The sequence below is a fragment of the Pygoscelis adeliae genome, unplaced genomic scaffold (genome assembly GCF_000699105.1).
Source record: "Pygoscelis adeliae isolate BGI_AS28 unplaced genomic scaffold, ASM69910v1 Scaffold267, whole genome shotgun sequence".
In the NCBI taxonomy this organism is placed as follows: domain Eukaryota; kingdom Metazoa; phylum Chordata; class Aves; order Sphenisciformes; family Spheniscidae; genus Pygoscelis; species Pygoscelis adeliae.
Window position 1 is genome coordinate 5,715,055 of NW_008825150.1, and position 18,517 is coordinate 5,733,571.

General features: G+C 37.1%; 1 protein-coding gene across 1 annotated transcript in view; it reads right to left on the reverse strand.

The window, feature by feature from the left end:
* Positions 1-18,517, reverse strand: part of PCLO (piccolo presynaptic cytomatrix protein) — a 392,271-nt gene that overhangs the window by 199,905 nt on the left and 173,849 nt on the right. The window contains 4 exon segments of the mRNA XM_009328362.1: positions 1-2; positions 4-1,375; positions 1,750-6,817; positions 12,746-13,969. The exon segment at positions 1-2 is cut by the window's left edge and continues 632 nt beyond it. Coding sequence (XP_009326637.1) covers positions 1-2; positions 4-1,375; positions 1,750-6,817; positions 12,746-13,969 — 7,666 coding nt within the window.

Consider the following 18,517-nt stretch of genomic DNA (forward strand, 5'->3'; position numbering starts at 1 on the left):
TTCCTTCTGGATCTGCTGGAAAGATCCCATTCATCTTGATCTTCATCATCTGTCTGAACACTCGTATCAACACTCTTCTTAGTTCTCCGTCTCCTGTTTGTGTAACTTCTGTCTGCTCCGTCTTCATCATCAGTTTGCACTCCACTGTCCACTATCTTTCTGAAGCACCGGGGCTCTTCTTCCAGGGTGTCCTCAAGCTCCTCATATGGACCACGTAATTTTGGCATAGAACTTCTCTTTTTCAGTTGCTTCTCCTCTCTAACATCAATATCCTTAAGAGACATTTCTGAAACGGAGCTTAGGATACCAGACCTAGGTATGTATTGGGTAATGCCATCAGACTGAACTGTATACCATGTTTGGCTTTGTGGAATTTCAATACCCAGCACTCCTGAAGCTGTAGTGGTTGCATCATCAGTAGGCCAAAACTGTCCATTTTCTGTGGTTGCATACTGTCCTTCCAAAAGTGTTTGATCTGTGGTAGTTTGTGGCGAGCCAGTTCCTGAAGGGTCATAACCATACTGATATATTTGACGAATTTTTTGCTCCTCTAACTGTTGGTGGAGCTGTTGTTGAAGTTGTTGGAATTGTTCAAGCTGCAACTGCTGTTGGGCTAATGTCTCTTGCCTCATCATAAACTGAGCTTGTCGTTCCTCCTCTTGCTGAAATAAGAGATGATGTTTCATGGATTGCAACTCCTCAAGCTTTTTTTGCACCATAAACTTTTCTTGTTCCCTAAATCTTTGAATTTCCTGACGTTCCCATTCCAGCTCTTCTGCAAAGCGCTGCTGCTTAATTTTCTCAAGCTCAAGAAGTTCACGCTCCAAATCAAGCTGTTGCTGTTTGCCTTCTTCAGGGGCAATGAGAAGGGCAACCTCATCTTCAATTACATCTGTATAAACTTCAGATGCTGTAGTTAAAGCAGGTATCAAGTTGGTTGGCTCAGTGGTAATAGTTTCTATAGTAAGAGGCGGTAACCCTGTCTCCATATCAATGGCAGTAATTGTACTATCTTTTTCAGCTGCCACTGTTGTCAAGAAACTGTATGATCTTGGGAGCGGTTGATTCTGTTGCAGAGTTGATAAAGAGGGCACTGAGTCAATTGTTTGGAGAGTAGGTAAATCTCTGGCAGTTGTACTGAAAATAGAACCGGGTTGTGTAGTGATGGCAAATGTGGATGGGATTGGAGTCGCTACTGAAGAATAAACAACACCATTGGATGATCTTAAAACACTTCCAACACCAAACTGAGAACTCAGAGATGATACCATTCTTGCTTGGGAATACTGTGGTGTACTGAGCCCGATGCCAGAAATCACCTGTCGAGTCTCTGGATAAGGACCAGTAGTCTTGCTTGAGTAATCCATAACCTCACCTGAAATTACAGGGCAAAGTTACAGTCCAGTCCCACAAAAGAATGCTGCTTTGCGGATTCTGAAAGTCATCCCATCTTGATGAATTAAATGGGAAAGGGAAACTGCATGCAAATCTTCAGGTTAATGATCTACTTTAGATGTGAAGGAAACAGCATTTCTGAACATGCAGGCACATGCAGGCACATCTGTGCAAAACACATATGTAAAATGAAGAAATGAAAAATACATGTAATCCAGAATAATTTGTCACACTGTCCAAAAGAAAACAAAACAACAGAAGGAAGGCAAAAATAATAAAAAAATCATCCTGAAATGAGGTGAGGAACATCAAAATTATATTTCAAAGAAAGATCTGCTGCTGTGTCATACTGACCTGTAGTAACTCTTCCAGAAGTAAGATCTACTGCTGCATCAGTTGCCCCAACTTGATAATCAAAGCTATTCTTGCTTTTGTACGCAAACAGTCCAGCTTCTGATAAATTTGTGTCAGACATAGATGGTTTCATACCTCCCATTCCTCGGTAGCCATATGACCCTGAACGATCATACTGATAATGGTCATCTCTGTAACCAAAGCGATCTTCAGGAAGTGTAGTTGGCGGCTGCTTTGCTGTACAGCTCCTACCAAATGGCAATTTATAAACCATATCACAGCAGACAGCTCTTCTCCCTGCAGTCAGATCCACAGGCTTTTCATCATCTTCTATTACTGTTGTTATGATACCTGAAGTAGTTTCATCCATTGTTACTACTGTTCTGTGGGATTTTGTAGTACTGAGATCAACTGCTCCACTCTCCGTCAGCTCTTGAGAAGTGGAGAGATCAGTCCAACCATTTGTAACACCAACAGGTGGTACAGTAACAGGCTTTGTAGTAGCCCATGTCACTGCATGTGTTGAAGTACCTAGGGATAAATTTATTGGCACTTCATCTCTACCTGCAGAGAATGCCTGGCTGCCTGTTACTCTGTACGTAGGCTCAAAATGTTTTGATGTTGTTAGCTGAAGCGGCATTGTCATCGCATGTCCCAGATCCACAAGACTGTCTGTACTGGCAGTGTAGCTTACAGTGGCAGTGCAGGTCATTACAGTTACTGTCTCAGTGACTACAGACAGAGAAGGATCGGCAACACATGCAGTGCTAAGATTTATTATAGCTGGCTGGACAGTACTTACTGGCCGCCCACATGTATCACTTGCTGGCATTTGCCTTCTCACGTCCATGGAAACAGCAGACAGATCCATACAGCTGTCTCTCATTTCAATATCCATCTTAGTTAAAGTGCGAAGGTCTATGACATCACCCAAAGGATGGAATCTTCCATTTTCTCTATACCTGGCTTGATCTACTGTATGTAGTGGCTCTGGAGGTATAGTAATAGCGACGCTACCTAAACCAAAACCAGGCACTGGGCCCTTAACCACAGACACTGTGGTCTTGGTTACCTCTGTTGTTACTACTTCTGATTTTGAACTAGGTATTTTTTCAAAAGTTGATTGTATTGTGACAGGAATAGCTTGCAAAGCACCTGAAATATACATACTCTGATCTGCCATACTTTGAATTTCCATAGTTTTCATGGATGGAGTAAAAATTGGTTGCATAGACTGGGGAATCTGTTCTTTAGAAGGTGCTTCTAAAGGCCAGCTGGTAACAGCCTGACTAGTTATAGCTTCTGTGGGAGTTCCAGGCTCAGATGGCAATGTGATGACAACATAGGTTTCCTGTGAGGGTTTTGTCAACCTTGGTGAAGATTTGTTAGAGTGTGGAGACAAAGGGGAAGTGGGAGACGCTATTTTGTATTCAGCTGTAGAGACCAAATTCAGAGTCATACTTGAAGTCAATGACAAACCTATTGGTTTGGGCTGCGTTTCTGCTGGCTTATGAACAGCTATTGGGAGCGGAGGAACAGCTGGTTTAGGAGCAATTGGAGGTTTAGTTACTTCAGTGGGCCTGTGACTGAAAACAAGCCCAGCTGGAATGGAGGATGGTTTGGGTGGTACAGGAGGTGGTGTTGGGGTGTATGTTTTTGTGGTAGGTACCACATGATTCTTTAATACAGCTGTGGACTCTAGTGTTGGAACACTTGTGACTGAAGGTACCACTGTGGGAGCTGTGGCTGCTGGAGTCTTAAGCTGTGACTTCTTTTTGGGATAAATGGCTGGCTTGGGTAAAATAGGTGGAGGCAATGGTGGTGGAGGAGGTGGTGGAGGAGGAGGAGGTGGGGGTGGAGAAGGTTGTGCAGGAGAATCCAAAGAAGAGCTTCTAAAAAGCAAGAATACTTTGGATGTTACAGCAGGAGCTGAGGAAGGCACAAAGACCATGCTGGTCTTACTTACAACACTGGGAGTAGGTACAGAAGATGTTTCTGATGCAGGCTCTGTAACTGGTACTGATGCTATAGGTACAGGTGGTTGCTCAGATGTAGCACTAGTCAAATTAATCCTTGCCATATCAACACCCAATTCTTTGTGTGAATCTTCACGATGAATTTTGACAATGCCAGCCTCTACTGTACTTTTAATTTTTCTAGCTGCTTCTTTTTCTGCTTTGGAGGTATCAAAGGTAATGGTATCAGCTGCATATTCCTTGGGTTTTATAACTGTAGTTGCCACTACTGAAGGTGCAGTTTCAGGCAAACAAACTGCAGCTTGATCCATACTTTCCATATCTGATGCTATAGATGGTTTTTTAGTGGCTCCGGCAATAGATTCATAAGGCATGCTCACTTCAGAGTACTCTTTTGTAGATGCTAAGGGAACTTGGGTTATTATCCCGACACCTTCAGAATCTGCTAGTTTACTTACAGCATCTGCTGTATCTCCATAACCTGTGGTTGCACTGTCTATAGGTGATGAACTATCTGTGGTACAAACTGAAGATGTAGATGATGTTAAGGAAGCTGTATCAGAAGGTAGAACTGATGCAGCACCTTCTGATGTCTCAGAGTATGTCAACATTGACGTTTCATGAGAAATTATTTCTTGAATTTCTCTGGCATAATCTGTTAAGTATTCATCTTCAATTTCCTCTGCTGTAAAATGCTGTGTTATTTTAACATCTGGAATAGAAAGCGCTGTGCTACTGACAGGTGATACATCTGAGATTGCTGAAGTAGTGCTTGATGTTAAAGATGTACTATCCACTATTTCTCCAACACTAGATACCTTTGTATCAGATACGGGAACGAAACCTGAAGTCGGTTGTGTTGGACTGGACCCGGGGGTTAGCTGCATTCTCTGTCTTTTCATAAGCTCTTCATAAGCAGCTTCTGCATCTAACAACTGCTTTTCCTCAGTGGTGGAAGTTACTGTGCTGTCTAATACAACTATTTCATGACTTTCTGGGATAATGTAAGAACTAGAGACAATATCTTCTTGAGGCACAATAGAATGTAAAGTCTCAACACTATAGTAGTCTTTCTGTAGATCAGAAATTTTCTGTGGTTCTTCATAGATCTGCTCCGAAGCTCTTATTTTTTTCTCTTTTTCTCTCTGTTGTATATATTCATTGCTCTCATCTTGTCTCATTACAAGACTAGTATCAATAGTTCCATTGTAAGTATCCTCTACTAAAGATTCATAAATATAATCCTCTATTAGCATTCCACCATATAAAGATTCTTTTTCAAATACTTCATCTTTTTCATTTGCAATTTGAAATGACTTGGACTTATGGGTTTTATGCATCATCTCCTCATATACCTCTTCAGCACTTTTCAATGTCTTTTGACCACTTTCTTCTTTTGGGAGTCCAACTGGTTGTTCATCTGTTGGTGAGTATAGAGAGACAGCAGTAGGCAATTTGTAAACTTTTTGTACTTCTATTATTTTTTCTGGGCTGATTTCAAATCCTTCAGGATCTGACTCAATACTAGGTGAATATTCAGAACAGGAAGATCTGTGCAGCTCTTCCATTTCTGCTGCCTGTCGTAATTCTTCTGTTGGAGATGCATCTTCAATGGGAGAAAGATTACTTGGTGGAGTCTTTGGACGTTCCCTTCTTCTCTGAGCTCTTAGTTCATCCTTGTCCTTTTTAGATTTTTTGCTAGAACTTTTTCTTTGTTGCTGTTCTAATTCACGCTGTTTCTCTTGTTCCTTTAGCAGTTCTTCCTCTTCCCTTAGTTCTTCTTCTTCTGAAGAATCTTCAATAGTTGGAAGAAGAGGACCATGTGATCGATGCCTGGCTTTGCGCTGTTGTTTGCTCTCCCCTCCCAGTTTTTTGTGACTAGGACTGCTGTCGCTGTCTTCATCAAGTGATGACACTGAAGTAGGAGATGTACCTGGTGTGAAACTAGAAGCATGTAAACTAGAAGACCCTTCTCCTCTAGATCTATCTTCTGGTGAATCTGTAAGACTCTCCATCTCTAGCTCAGGCTCTTCATCAAAATATAAAATACCTTTCTGTTGTTCAGATGCTTCAGAGTATTTGTTTGTTATTGTACTATTTAATTCTATTGTTTTGAAACGTCGAAGGCCTCCTCCTCCAGTTACTGCAAGTTCTTCACTGTCTTGACTTTTAGTTTCCCTGTATTTTGGCTCTGGGCTTTCATCAAAAGTCTCATCATCGTCATCGTGCCATGAATGTCTTCTTCCTGCATCCTCATCATAGCCTGCACTACTTTTCCGTGCCATTCTTCTATGTTTTCCAGTTGTTCCTTTTGCTTTGCTTTTCACTTCTTCTTTCTTTTGGCTTTCAGTTACATTGATCTCTTTCAGTTGACTTCTAATGAATTCATCATCTTCAGAACCTGAGGCGTCTTCATCAGCACTCATCTCTATAATCTGTTTTCTAATGAAGTCTTCCTCATCACCTGATCCCTGACTGTCATCTCGTTTGTACTCATCACTGCTTGAAGACCCAACACTAGCTCTTCTTTTTCTCCTTGGGACAGGAGAGTTTTCACTCTCACTGCTGTCTTCCACAGAATCATAGCGTTGTCTCCTTGCCGATATGTCATCTCCTTCATCTTCCTCCTTGTAGTCTGCCCGGGAGGAAGCACTTCCTTTGCCATCTTCTACAATGGTTCCTTTACCTTCTTGAATAGCTTCTAAGTCTTCCTCATCTGAACTGTAAGATTCTGGAGTGACTGGCAAAGGCTTTGTTTTCTGTTGATCCTTTGTCTGTTCACTGTAAGTTTCATAAAGCTCTTTGCTTTTTGCAGATTTTTCATCAGAAAGTGTACTTGCCTGAGCTTCCAAAATAGACAGTACAGTACTTTCCAATTTAGCTAGATCTGAGGGGCTTGGTGGACTTTCTTGTGAAACGGTGTCTTTCTTATTAGATTCTCTGAGTAAATCCTTTTCATCACTGGGGATATGACTTGGAATTTCACCAAGTGAACTTGATATCCCATCAGAAGAATACCCGGTGTCACTCAGACCTTGTGGACTTTTCTGTTGCTGAGAGCTTGATGTGTCTGATTTGTCATCCTCCTTTTCCTAAAAAAATAAATACATACGTGTGTGTATATATTTATATATAAATTCTTAATGTCTCCAGGCAATTAAATACATGTGATTTTTTTTTTCTAAAAGATGGGTTAATGTCACAGATGAAAAATTATGATGCCAAGAAGAATTATATTAAACCATAAAAGACTGAACACTAATTTTGTTATTCAAAGCTATTGAAATAATACAAAAAGTTCCTCAAATTTTGAGTTTTTGCATTGAATCTAACTATGCTTTGCATGGCTGTCAACACTGGCAACTGATCTTATAAATTGTAAGATGATCTTCTATTTTTCAATATAAAAAATTACTGTATTTCATTGTTTTCAGAATACTTACTAATGATAATCTATCATTTGTTCACATATGCTTGGGACAAGTTGTTTGGGGATTAATTTAATTGAAGATTTTAATTACTGATGTTTCAGAACTGCCTACATAGTTCTAGATACAAAGTAATACAGCTTGCCAAATGTCAGCCTGCAGTATTTCTAGGGTCTGCTCCTTTCTTTGCCCATTTAATCTTTTCAAGATTGTCTAGCAATATGTCAATCTTCTCAAGTTTTGGACCTATGGTTTCATTTTGTTGATTTAAGTGTTACACATTGTAACATGCAACAGAATACATGGAGTATTGAAGCATGATTTAATGCAATTTGGAATGTCCCGCCATCTGCAGTCGGCACTGTACAAACATTTTCTGAGCACCTCATAAAAAAGAAGTTTCTCAGTAAATTTGTAATGCAGAGGTAAGCTGCTGGTAGGGAAGTGTAATTGCAGGGAGAAAAGCACGATGGTCAGCTACTGATCAAAGGAAATAAGGAAGCAAACAAGGCAGGCATACCTGACCGAGCATCATAACCAACGTTTTCCTTCTCATCCCTAATTAAACACCCTTAGTCACTCTCCTAGCTTCCAGATCCTTCTACACCATTCTGAATGACAAGCACCTCTACCTTCTTCTTCAGGTAACAAAAATACCAAGAATATCCTACAGCAAGTATTTCCACACCAGAGTTTCCCTCCTGCTTCTCTCAACTGTGAAATGCCCTGTACTTAGTGAAAGTACCTCACCATTCGGCTAACAAAACAACTCACTCTCCAAATGACAGGTCATCTTAGCTGTTGTCTTAGCTGACAATCTTACAAAGTGCCCCCACCTCCACTAGCAATTTGAGAACAAGCATCCCAAAGTCTCCTGATTTTAGTAATATGATGTGATCTTCGCATTTGTTATGGCCCTCAGTAATACGAGGTACTATTTATCAACTTTGCTAATCTAAGTCAATGATTTCTGAAGTACAGCAAACCATTTATTTAAAGCTTTAATTTATCAACTTCCTTGGCAATATGCTGAGTTAAAAACATACTGTGGAATAAATAAATTAAGAAAATTATGACAACGGTTAATTATAATTTAAAGGTACATTTACACTCATGTAAAGTTGCTATCAATTACATGTATTTTCAAATGTTTATTCACACTAAAATTATATTTAATGCCAAAATATCATAAACCAAATATTTGTTATTGTCAGTTATTTCATTTTTAAAACCAGTCAGGTTTTTTCTTTATTTTATTTACATTTAAAGTACCTGTTCTTGCCTATAAACATATCACTGCACACATAATCCTACATTAAAACACTAATATTAATATTAATATTACAGCAATCTACTAATTAATATTTTATAACATAATCTCCATTTCACAGGAGTGATTTATTATATGCTTTGCAAAATCAGATACTACCTTGAATATAAACTACATCTCTTCTTACCAATATTGTACCCAATATGATAAACCCAAATATCTGATACCAGAGCAAAATCCATTGCAATTAAAAACCAAATATGAAAACAAGTATTTCTAAGGACAATTCTAATGATAAGGCTGTGATTAATATATAAATGTGGAAAAACCTATAGTACACCAAACAACTTTGGGAAGTCATCACCACTTAAACACTTCAGCACTTACTATTCTGAAAAATGTACTCTTGGATATTCTCCAGTCCTTAATGACAGAATTATATATACTCTTCATAAAAAGTCAGCAATGAAGCATAGTTAAAATTTTTAGGTTTTGTATGTTATATTTACATTTTTGTTCCCTTTATTAAAGAAGAAAGTGTTCAGGGGAATTTATTGGGCTATGTTTTAAAAAAGTATACATTTCATTAAAACCAAAGGATTTTTCTTGCTAGAAATATCATGCCCCTCACTAAAATTTCACCTACAGCATTTGATTGTTATTTTTTATTTTATTTCCAATATGGTCATACTTATAAAGACATACCCAACCAAACACACTGTGATCAATTTAGATGAGCTACTAGAAAATCCAAACATTGTCCAAGCTCAGAAGGTCTCCTAGAGTTGATGGACAGACTGCGTCCATCTAGTGAAAGTGAATTTGTCAGATCTTGGTTCTCCACAGGGAGATGAATGATACAGTGACTTGTAAAGCAGAGACAGAAGGCGTCAACTAAACAGTTAATCTCAGAAATGCGCAGACAACACCTGGTCATGGAACAACTTTAGCCATTCTGCTTGTAATTTGTGATGGTGCCACTATCTGTGAGTCCAATGTGTAGTACCTACTCAATGACCAAACCAGAGGAGATGGCAATGAATATTGCTATTGCCCGCCCTGTTGTTGAACCTCAGTGTATGCCATAACATCACTGCTATGAATAATAGGAAACTGAATATGGGAAAGACTGCTCTTTGTACAGTTAGGAGAAGAAAAAGATCTACAATAAGGAGGGACTTCTTTTATCACTAGAAATAAATGTGATGAGAAAATCCAACTTTCTTTTTAAGGCTACCACAATATGAATATATTTTCTTTCATTTTTGTATGTGTAGTTGTCTGTGATATGTCATGCAAAAATTATCCTGCACATCATGTTTTGAGATCATATGCATGTAACTTACAATAAATATTTGGTCTTTGTGGTTTTTTCCCTATTTCCTGCAGTCTGAGAATTAGAATATTGTCATTAGCTACATCTGTTCTTAAATGACTGGTAATTTATTTTCTACAGGGTTGACCATCACATACACAAAGACAGCATCATTGTCAAACTTGTAAACTTACCATAAACATAAGATTTTTAGATCAATAACAAAATATTGCAGAAACAATGTTGTTAAGGATCATATATATATATTCAACAAGTCTTGGAGAATGAAAAATATATTTTAATCAATAAGAAAAAAAACCCACTTTTTTCTTGTAAAGTACGAATTACTTTGGTACATGTTGAATTACTGGGCCTTTCTGAGTAGTTGAATGCCATTTTTTTCTGAAAGTTTGCCTACTGTGAGTTTTTAATACTGGACAAATTTAGCTCTAATACACACATTGATGGGAGGATCTTCTTGAGACATGAGGAACAAAGAGATTTATAAAAGCTGCAGGCTGGATAAGACTGTTTAAAACCAGCAAATACAACCTCTAACTAATGGCAAAAATAATCTAATGTAGGATGTATTTGTACTATTTTAGTGGCATTTCTACAGTATCAATGTCAATACATCATACAACTACTTTGCATTAGAAGTTTTTGCTTTAGAAGTATTATTTATTCTTACACTTCCTCACTTTTAATATTCTTATTTGAAAATATAAAATTTAATGCTTGAAAAAGTCCTATTGGTTATCAAATTCAGTCAGAACTCTACTAAAAGAAAACTGTGATTAAAAAAAAAAAGTCTTGTTGGTTTTTTAAATTATTTCTAGCTAGCAAGATTACGTTCTGTTGCACAGAACAGAAATTTTATTTTGCAAAGGATTTTTAAAAGGTCATTCTGTTTATAGAAGAACTAGATATCTACATTATCTAAAAAAAAAGTTCAGAGAGTGAAAAAAAGACTTTGGTCATGTCACATGCTCTCTTGGGAAGAACTGTATCTAGCAGTGTTTGATGTACAGCATGGAGAACACTGAAATACTTCAATAAATAAAAATTTTAAAAAAATCAGAGGTATTTTTATGAAGTACAAGTTAGGTGAGGCACCAGATTTATTTTTAATTCTGAACAATTTGAGCTGCTTTTTTTTTTTTTTTTTTTTTTTTTTTAGGATTTTTCCAAGGAGCAAAGGATTTTTCCAAGGAGCAAAAAAGGGGGGCAAAAGGAAAAAAAAAGTCTTTTTGTGTAAAATAGCTATTCCTTTTTCATTCATTCAATTCTGGTTCATATTTCAGAGTCTTCTAATTTTAAAAATACTTACAAGTAGATATGCATGTTTTGGGTTTTTTTATTCATGAAACTTCTGCTTTACAAACTTTAGCCAAGTGTGCTTCAAAGTCTGATAACAAGAGCAAAAGACGTAATCCCTATTTATGGTATTAACTCAAGAAGTCCTGATTTGAGTTAGAAGGCAGTGGGAGGAAGTAAAATATAAGTGAAATAAGAGTCAAATATATGTGTGCGCCACATTAGACATCACTAATTAATCTACAATTAAAATCTGTCACTATCAGAGATGGAAATCCAATATATGTATCTTACATTTGTCCAGAATATAATATGCTTTAACCTTGTTATAGAACATAAAAATGACCAGAAAAGACTGAGACTAACATGAAGAAAATTTTCCCTTACAAATGTTTTACAATGGAAAGAAAAACAAATTTTTAACAATAGTAACAAAATTCTAAGTCTACTTCTTAAGTTTTCTGATATGAATTAAAAAAAAATCCCCAGAAGTGACATTTTGTTAACAAAATTAAGCTTACTCTTCTTGGAAAGTCCTGAAATAGTGTCTTATGTTTGATATGAGATAATCAAATTGATATAGGATTTTCTTAGATCTCCTTCTTGTTTCTTCCAGAAGGGAGGATTTCTGGCTATGTTACTCTCTCTGAGCATAATTCAGAGATTCCCTCGGTACGATCAGGGGACACCATACCTCTTGATACCATCAAGAGGTGGAAACACAACATCTGATGGGAGATATATTTCAGGCAAGAAACTTGGTTTATAAAAATAGTAGTATTTTCCACAGCACAGTTTCTGAATCAGAGTATGTTTCTGTCCAAATATCTTGGTTATCACAAGGAAAAAAAAACAACAAAAAAACCCCTTGACCTTTTTGACTGGGATTATTTGTAAACATAATTTTGGCAAAGGTTAAACACTTTTCCTAAACCTACTCCTACTTTCGTAACATAATAATCAGCACCTAATTTGCGGTGCTGATATAAAAAACATCATTTTTCATTTCTCAACAAATTGTGTACATTACTCACTTCAGCTGATGTTGGTGACTTCACAGCCAGCAAATGCATTTATTTAAGAAATGCAGACCTTTAGTACATACTATCATAAACTCATCCATTCATCTGACTTGAGAGCCCACCAAGAACCCTACCTAAAAGTACTTGTCCATATGAGATAAGCAAACGAAATAGTAAAAAGATGTAAAGGTTGCATACTTTAACATACCATGTTCAGGCATCACAAAGTATTCCTCAAATGTTTATTATATTTTGGTATTGCAGAACACTGAACACCTTACCATCACAAATTATTCCCTTTTGGGATTAAGAACTATGAAAACAATCCAATTTCAACAATTAAACTCCAAAGTCTGGAGAGTCTACAGAAGCAGGTAAATAAATCAGAAATACTGGAAAAATGATTAAATGGGAACTTTGTCTTAGTTCCAAATGCTTAACTGCTTGAGACTGAAAATCATGCAAGAAGTATTGAAAAGTTGCATGTAGATCATAGGACTAACTGGTGAAACTTTCACTCAACGGGAGTCATTGTTTTTATCATTTAGAATCATCCCGTATAGAGAATAACAATAAAGAGCAGGAAGACATAAAGGAGAGGGTCTGTCAGGATCAGATTCTAAATTGTAGCAAGGGAGAAGGGGGGTGGGAGGCAGGAAGTCACTTACTATTTTTTCTTTCACTGCTTCCACATGGTCAGTTCCTGGCAAAGGTGCTGTTTGAACAGTAATTTCTTCTTCCTGAGCTTTTTCAGCTTTCAAAACCATTTGTGAAATCCCAGTTGTCAAACCCTCTTTCTTAACATCCTCTTGCTTCTTAGCTTGCACTCCCTTATAAGATGCTTCAGCTTCTGCTTTCTGTTCAGCAACATGGTCTTTAGTCTCAGCTGTAATTTGTTCTTTTTTGTCCTCTGGATGTGGTGTGCGCTTTTCTGGGAGCACAGTTTTTTTATCCTCTTCCAATGTGCTTAGGGGTTTCTTTTGGTCTGAACTTATTGTTGCAGGAATTTTATCTGCTGAAAGTGTCTTTGATGGTTTCCCTTGCTGAGGTTTTGATTCTTCTTTTTGAACTTCCTGTTGGATTTTCTCCACTGATGAAGTTTTCATGATTTTCTCATGTTGAAGTTTTGGATCTTCTTTCTGAATTCCATGTTGGATTTTATCAACTGAAACTGCCTTTGACAATTTGACCTCCTGAAGTTGTGCATCTTCCTTCTGAGCTGCAGGTTGGATTTTGTCAGCTGATAGTGCCTTTGCCATTTTCATCTGTTGGAGTTTTGGGTCTTCTTTCTGAATTCCATGTAAAATTTTGTCAGCTGAGGGTATCTTTGCCAATTTTGCCTCTTGAAGTTTTATGTCTTCCTTCTGAACTCCATGCAAAATTTTATCAGCTGAGGATGTTTTTGCCAGTTTTGCCTCCCGAAATTTTGCATCCTCCTTCTGAACTCCATGCAAAATTTTATCAGATGAGGCTGTCTTTGTCAGTTTTGTTTGCTGAAGTCTTGGGTCTTCCTTCTGAGAAACACGTTGGATTTTATCAGCTGAGGATGTCTTGACAAGTTTTCCCTGCTGAAGTTTAGCGTCTTCTTTTTGAATTCCTTGTTGAATTTTATCAGCTGACAATGTTTTTTCCAGTCTCCCCTGCTGAAGTTTTGGAACTTCCTTCTGAACGCCTGGTTCTTCTTTCGGTTTTGCTGCTGCTGGAGTAGGCGGTGTGGAAGTCTTCTGAGGAGAATGTGAGACAGCAGGCATAGGCTGTTTTTGAGGAGTAGCAGGTGGTTTGGATACTGGTTGTGAAGGGCCTGTTTTCGGAAGTGGCACCTTGCCCATATCCCCAAGTTGTCCTGACATTGCCCTTTGGGTCTGGCAGTTTAAGCACAGCCATTCCTGTACCTGTGATGCAACAAACACATGAAGTTACTTATTTGAAAACTTAAAAGTAAAATCATACGGCATTTTCAGCTGATACAGTTGAATACTTTTAATCTGAATGCTATGCATACTGAAAAGTTATTTTCTTTGTTTGCTGCTCTTCCAAGAAGATCCATAACACCTTTCTAACAGAAATGAAGCACGAAAGCTTCCAGAAAGCCAAGCTGAACGAACATAAAAATATACTGTGAAAACTAACAGCAATTACATTGTTCCAAAGTATTGATGACTTTTATGTACAAAGTTTGCTTATATATTTCTAACATCTATTGTTTTCTAAAGCCTCTATAATCTATCAATAGTTCCCTCTAATTTTGTAAATCTGAGTAAAAGGGGACCAACTGTGACTCATGACTCTTTGTGTTTCTCTTCAGAAGTTACCTTCCCCTCTTGAATTTGTGTATGTATATCAGTGTATAAATTTAATATGGCTGTAACACAAAAGGAAGATTACCTGTCTGCTCTCTTTACTGCTAAATCTCTGCTGCACACTGGCTCCTTTTACTCTTCTTCCCAGAAAATCAGACAAAAAGGACAAATGCTTATATCTGTGCAAAAGATCTTGTTGCCAGTTGCCTAGCTACTACATGAGAGGAGTAATCAGACTGTTTCCAGTGGGATTTGGCGTATAGTTTCTTCAGAACAGCGAAAGAAAATTTTAAACACAGAAAAGTACTAAAAGGAAAGAAAAAGCCCAGAATATTCTGGATACTAGAATAGATAATGAAGCTCTACTTCACTAGAGCAAAATGACCTTCATTGGAGGATGAGGTCTATGCTGTACATTAAAATCTTTGCTTGGTTTTAACTCCTTTTACTGTGACGATGGAAGGTCTCAGCAATTCAGTTATTGTATTTCTCTGATTTAGAGAACTTAGTGACCTACTGAATATGAAGCACATGAAAACCAGAGCAAAATTGTTCTATTAGTAATTATATAGGTAACACTGCTGATAATATTGGAATAGTACGGATGACTGATCAGTTATGTACCGTTGAATATTTCAGAATATCCAATGGTATATAGTCAGTTGTCCAGAAGATGTGGCATTTAATCAGAAGAAAGGGTATCTGGCAGAAGTGTGCAACTCCAGAAATATTAACGCATTTTATATTAACAAGTAATACAGTAATAAATGAGGTAACACCAAAAGCAGAGACTGGAACTCCTGCTCTGCCCCTGCCAGCAAAGAATGCCCAAATGACAGGGGTGTAAGCACCAGACTCCCTGCTCTCCTTCTGACTCCATGTAACTTGACTTTTTCAGTGTAAAGAGGTGCCTGACTTCAACAAATGCACTGGCAGGTTTTCCTGCCACGAGTACTTAACACTTGGTGATGCCAGCATATTGTCATTGATGTGGCATTTCTCACAGCGTGATAAGGGTTGGTCATGATAGGACCACAAATGGTTTTCAAGATAGTTAACCAGAAGCGAGGCATCTCTCTATTCATCTCTAACAATGGAGCTTATGTGCTCAGCTCTCGCATCCCAACCAGGATATTTCTGAGCGCATTGGTGCCTAGTAAAGTTTCTGTGCACAGTAGGTATGTCCAGGATACTATGATTTTTGATGTCTTTAGAAATTAAGACATTTTGAGATAAGCTGGTTTCAGACACTTTCTGGAATTATCTAAAATCTACCAAAACCCCAATTTATGAAGTCTATCTCCATACTTCAGATCTAAATCCCATTGTTAAATGGCTTTACGATTTTCTTGGGTTTTAATCATTTTTAAAATAATTGAATCATTACTATGATGCTGCCCCTTTGAAAAAATAGCTGATTAAGCTAATAAGTGAAATATAAATTACAAGAATTGCAAACGAAATGACAATTGCATGTGAAACAAAATTTAGTAAGAAAAGCTCATGTGGGCTAATTTTGTTGAAATGCAACTACAGAGAGGCTATTTAATGTATAAAATAATTTTCTCTGTCTGACAAATTTTGTTTCAGGCACAAGAAATGCAAGAATTCATCCATTATCATTCAGGTCATCTAACAATTGCCTTGTGTGTTTATTATTCTACTTTCATACAAAATGACAAAACTAGTGAGTCCTAGTAATTGACACAAATAAATGTTTATTAAAACTATTTGTCAATATTGTCCCAATAAATGCAGTTTATTGACTGAATCAGCTGCATCCAAAAGCAATGAAGCCCCTAATAGTTACTATACCCTTTGCAACTCGAAACTGAATGTGGCTCTGCATCAGACTATTAAATATAATTTATGTTTAGTTTTTCTGTGGAAAAAAGCATTAAAACATAATCCTCCAGGGAAGATTATCTCCTCCATAGGACTTAAAAGTGCTCCAACTACACATCATTTGTCTGGGAAGCACTAATTAAGAAATACAAATAAAAGTAACTTCTTTTTTTGAAGAATGTGTGAAATATAACTTAGTTTTCTTGCAAATTTTTCTGTTAGAGGGATTTATCTGGAATTTTTACTATAGCTTCCTCCCTTCTTATGGGCAGCAACATTTTTTTCCTAGAAAACAATATTGGAAGCCATAAGTATGTTGTGAACTGTCTTTTATAAACTTAAAATAGAAGTAATACACCAGAAAACAAATTTGGCCCACAGAAAATCATTATGTTAGTATTAACAGGAGTCTGTGACTAAATACACTAGGTAACAATTAGCATAAACTACAGAAAAAAGACCCAATTTCATAGTATCCTTGATTCTTTTCTCATAGAGATTGTAAATACCACTACACAAAGTTGACTAGATAATTATAATAGATCAATTTTTTTATTAAATTTATTGGAGGGCTGAAAAGCTTTTAAACCCACTAAAATGGGGGCAGGTTTTCCCTTCTCCAATCAGCCTGACAAATACTCATTTCACAGTGTAAGCAGAAATAATACCATTATTATTTGTGCTAATATAGCTTCTGTCAGTATGGGGCATGGGAATAAGACAATACGTAAATGATATTAAGCTTCTCAGAATCTATCCTTAACCGTCTTTAAGTTCATAAAAATAATAATTAGTGGCTTCTACCATGAAATAATCCATGGTTTGAGAGTTTGCTGAATTTCACATACATGCTATACAGATATTCTTAAAGAACATGTTACTTTATACATTAAATGCATGTGTTCTTTTCACAGTACCATTTGTTTGTCACAATTTCCATTTATTTCCTTATAATATATCCAGTTTCTAGGGTGTCTATGTTTGTTTCTTTTCTATACATCTACATTTGGCTCTTATTACTACTCCTAGCTCTGCTGGTTATGTAGATCCCATTTAGTACCTCCTCAGCTGCAGCCTACTCACTGCTCATACACTTGCTCTTTCTCAGATTCATCAGTCACTTCCCTTCCCTCATTTAAAACCTTCACAGACTCAATTCTTTGGACTGCCTATAATAACTTTAGCAACTTTAGTAATAGTATTAAGTATTTAAAAACCAAAACAGTTACCCAAGCCACTGTTTCCTCTCAGCTTTGCTCACTGTCCCTATTCAGTCTCTTTTCCCTGGAGTAAAGTTCCTCAACTCAAGGACTGTGCTTTGTGTGGAGCACATAGTAGAACAAGTCCCTTAAAAAGGAAAATAATGACAATTAACATGAGCAAAGGAAGGTGATGATGAGTGAACTGGCAAATTGCACTAAATCTTGTCAAGAGATGGAAGTCCCAATCTTGCCTCCCTGCCATAATGATGTAAGTGATGCTAGTGAAACGACCTGGAATTGTCCAGATACCCAGTGATTTAATGAACCTTGCCATTGCCCTCTTGGACTGTTGTTATATCTGCATCTATTTACCACTTTATTCTTTAGTGTTGCTACATAGACATGGCAAATACTTCTCCCAAGCTGTCTCTTAAATTCCAATCTAAGTTTTTATAATCATGTGGATATTTGATCACAAAACAGCCTACAAAAATCTTCATATATCACCAGCCCTCTAGTTCCTCAGTCTCTGTCAGAATGGCTTTCTGTAAAATCAAGTTTTGTACCATGAAGTCATATGCCTCAGTTTTACACTTGTCTTTTCCTCAGTTAACCTCATGCCCTAAATGCAAGCTTTTCCCTAAGGCTATCTTTTGAGTTAGCCTGTCAACCCAAATTTATTAGGATTTGGGAAATGGACATCATCTTCTTTCATCAGTCTTCACTAGATAAATCTTCTTAGCTCTTTACAGAATTCTCTACACCCTTTGGTTCCTCAATTGGCAGTAGACACTATTATTGGCATCACAAGTGATACTAGTGCGCTTTAATATTCTGAATCCATAGCTCTCTCCCTGTGTTTTCAGCAATCTTTACAATCCCATATTGCTGGACAGAACAAAGTAGTTGTGTCACAATGTTCTCCTCATTCAGTTTCATAATAAACAAATGTCATCATGAAAAGGGCACACATCTAACATTCATTGTGAATGTCTATTTTTCAGTTGTCATACAAGAGCTCAGGCATTTCAGTTCCTTTGCTTTTGTATTCGCATACTACAATGTTAGATAATTTCAGTTGAAAATAATAGGT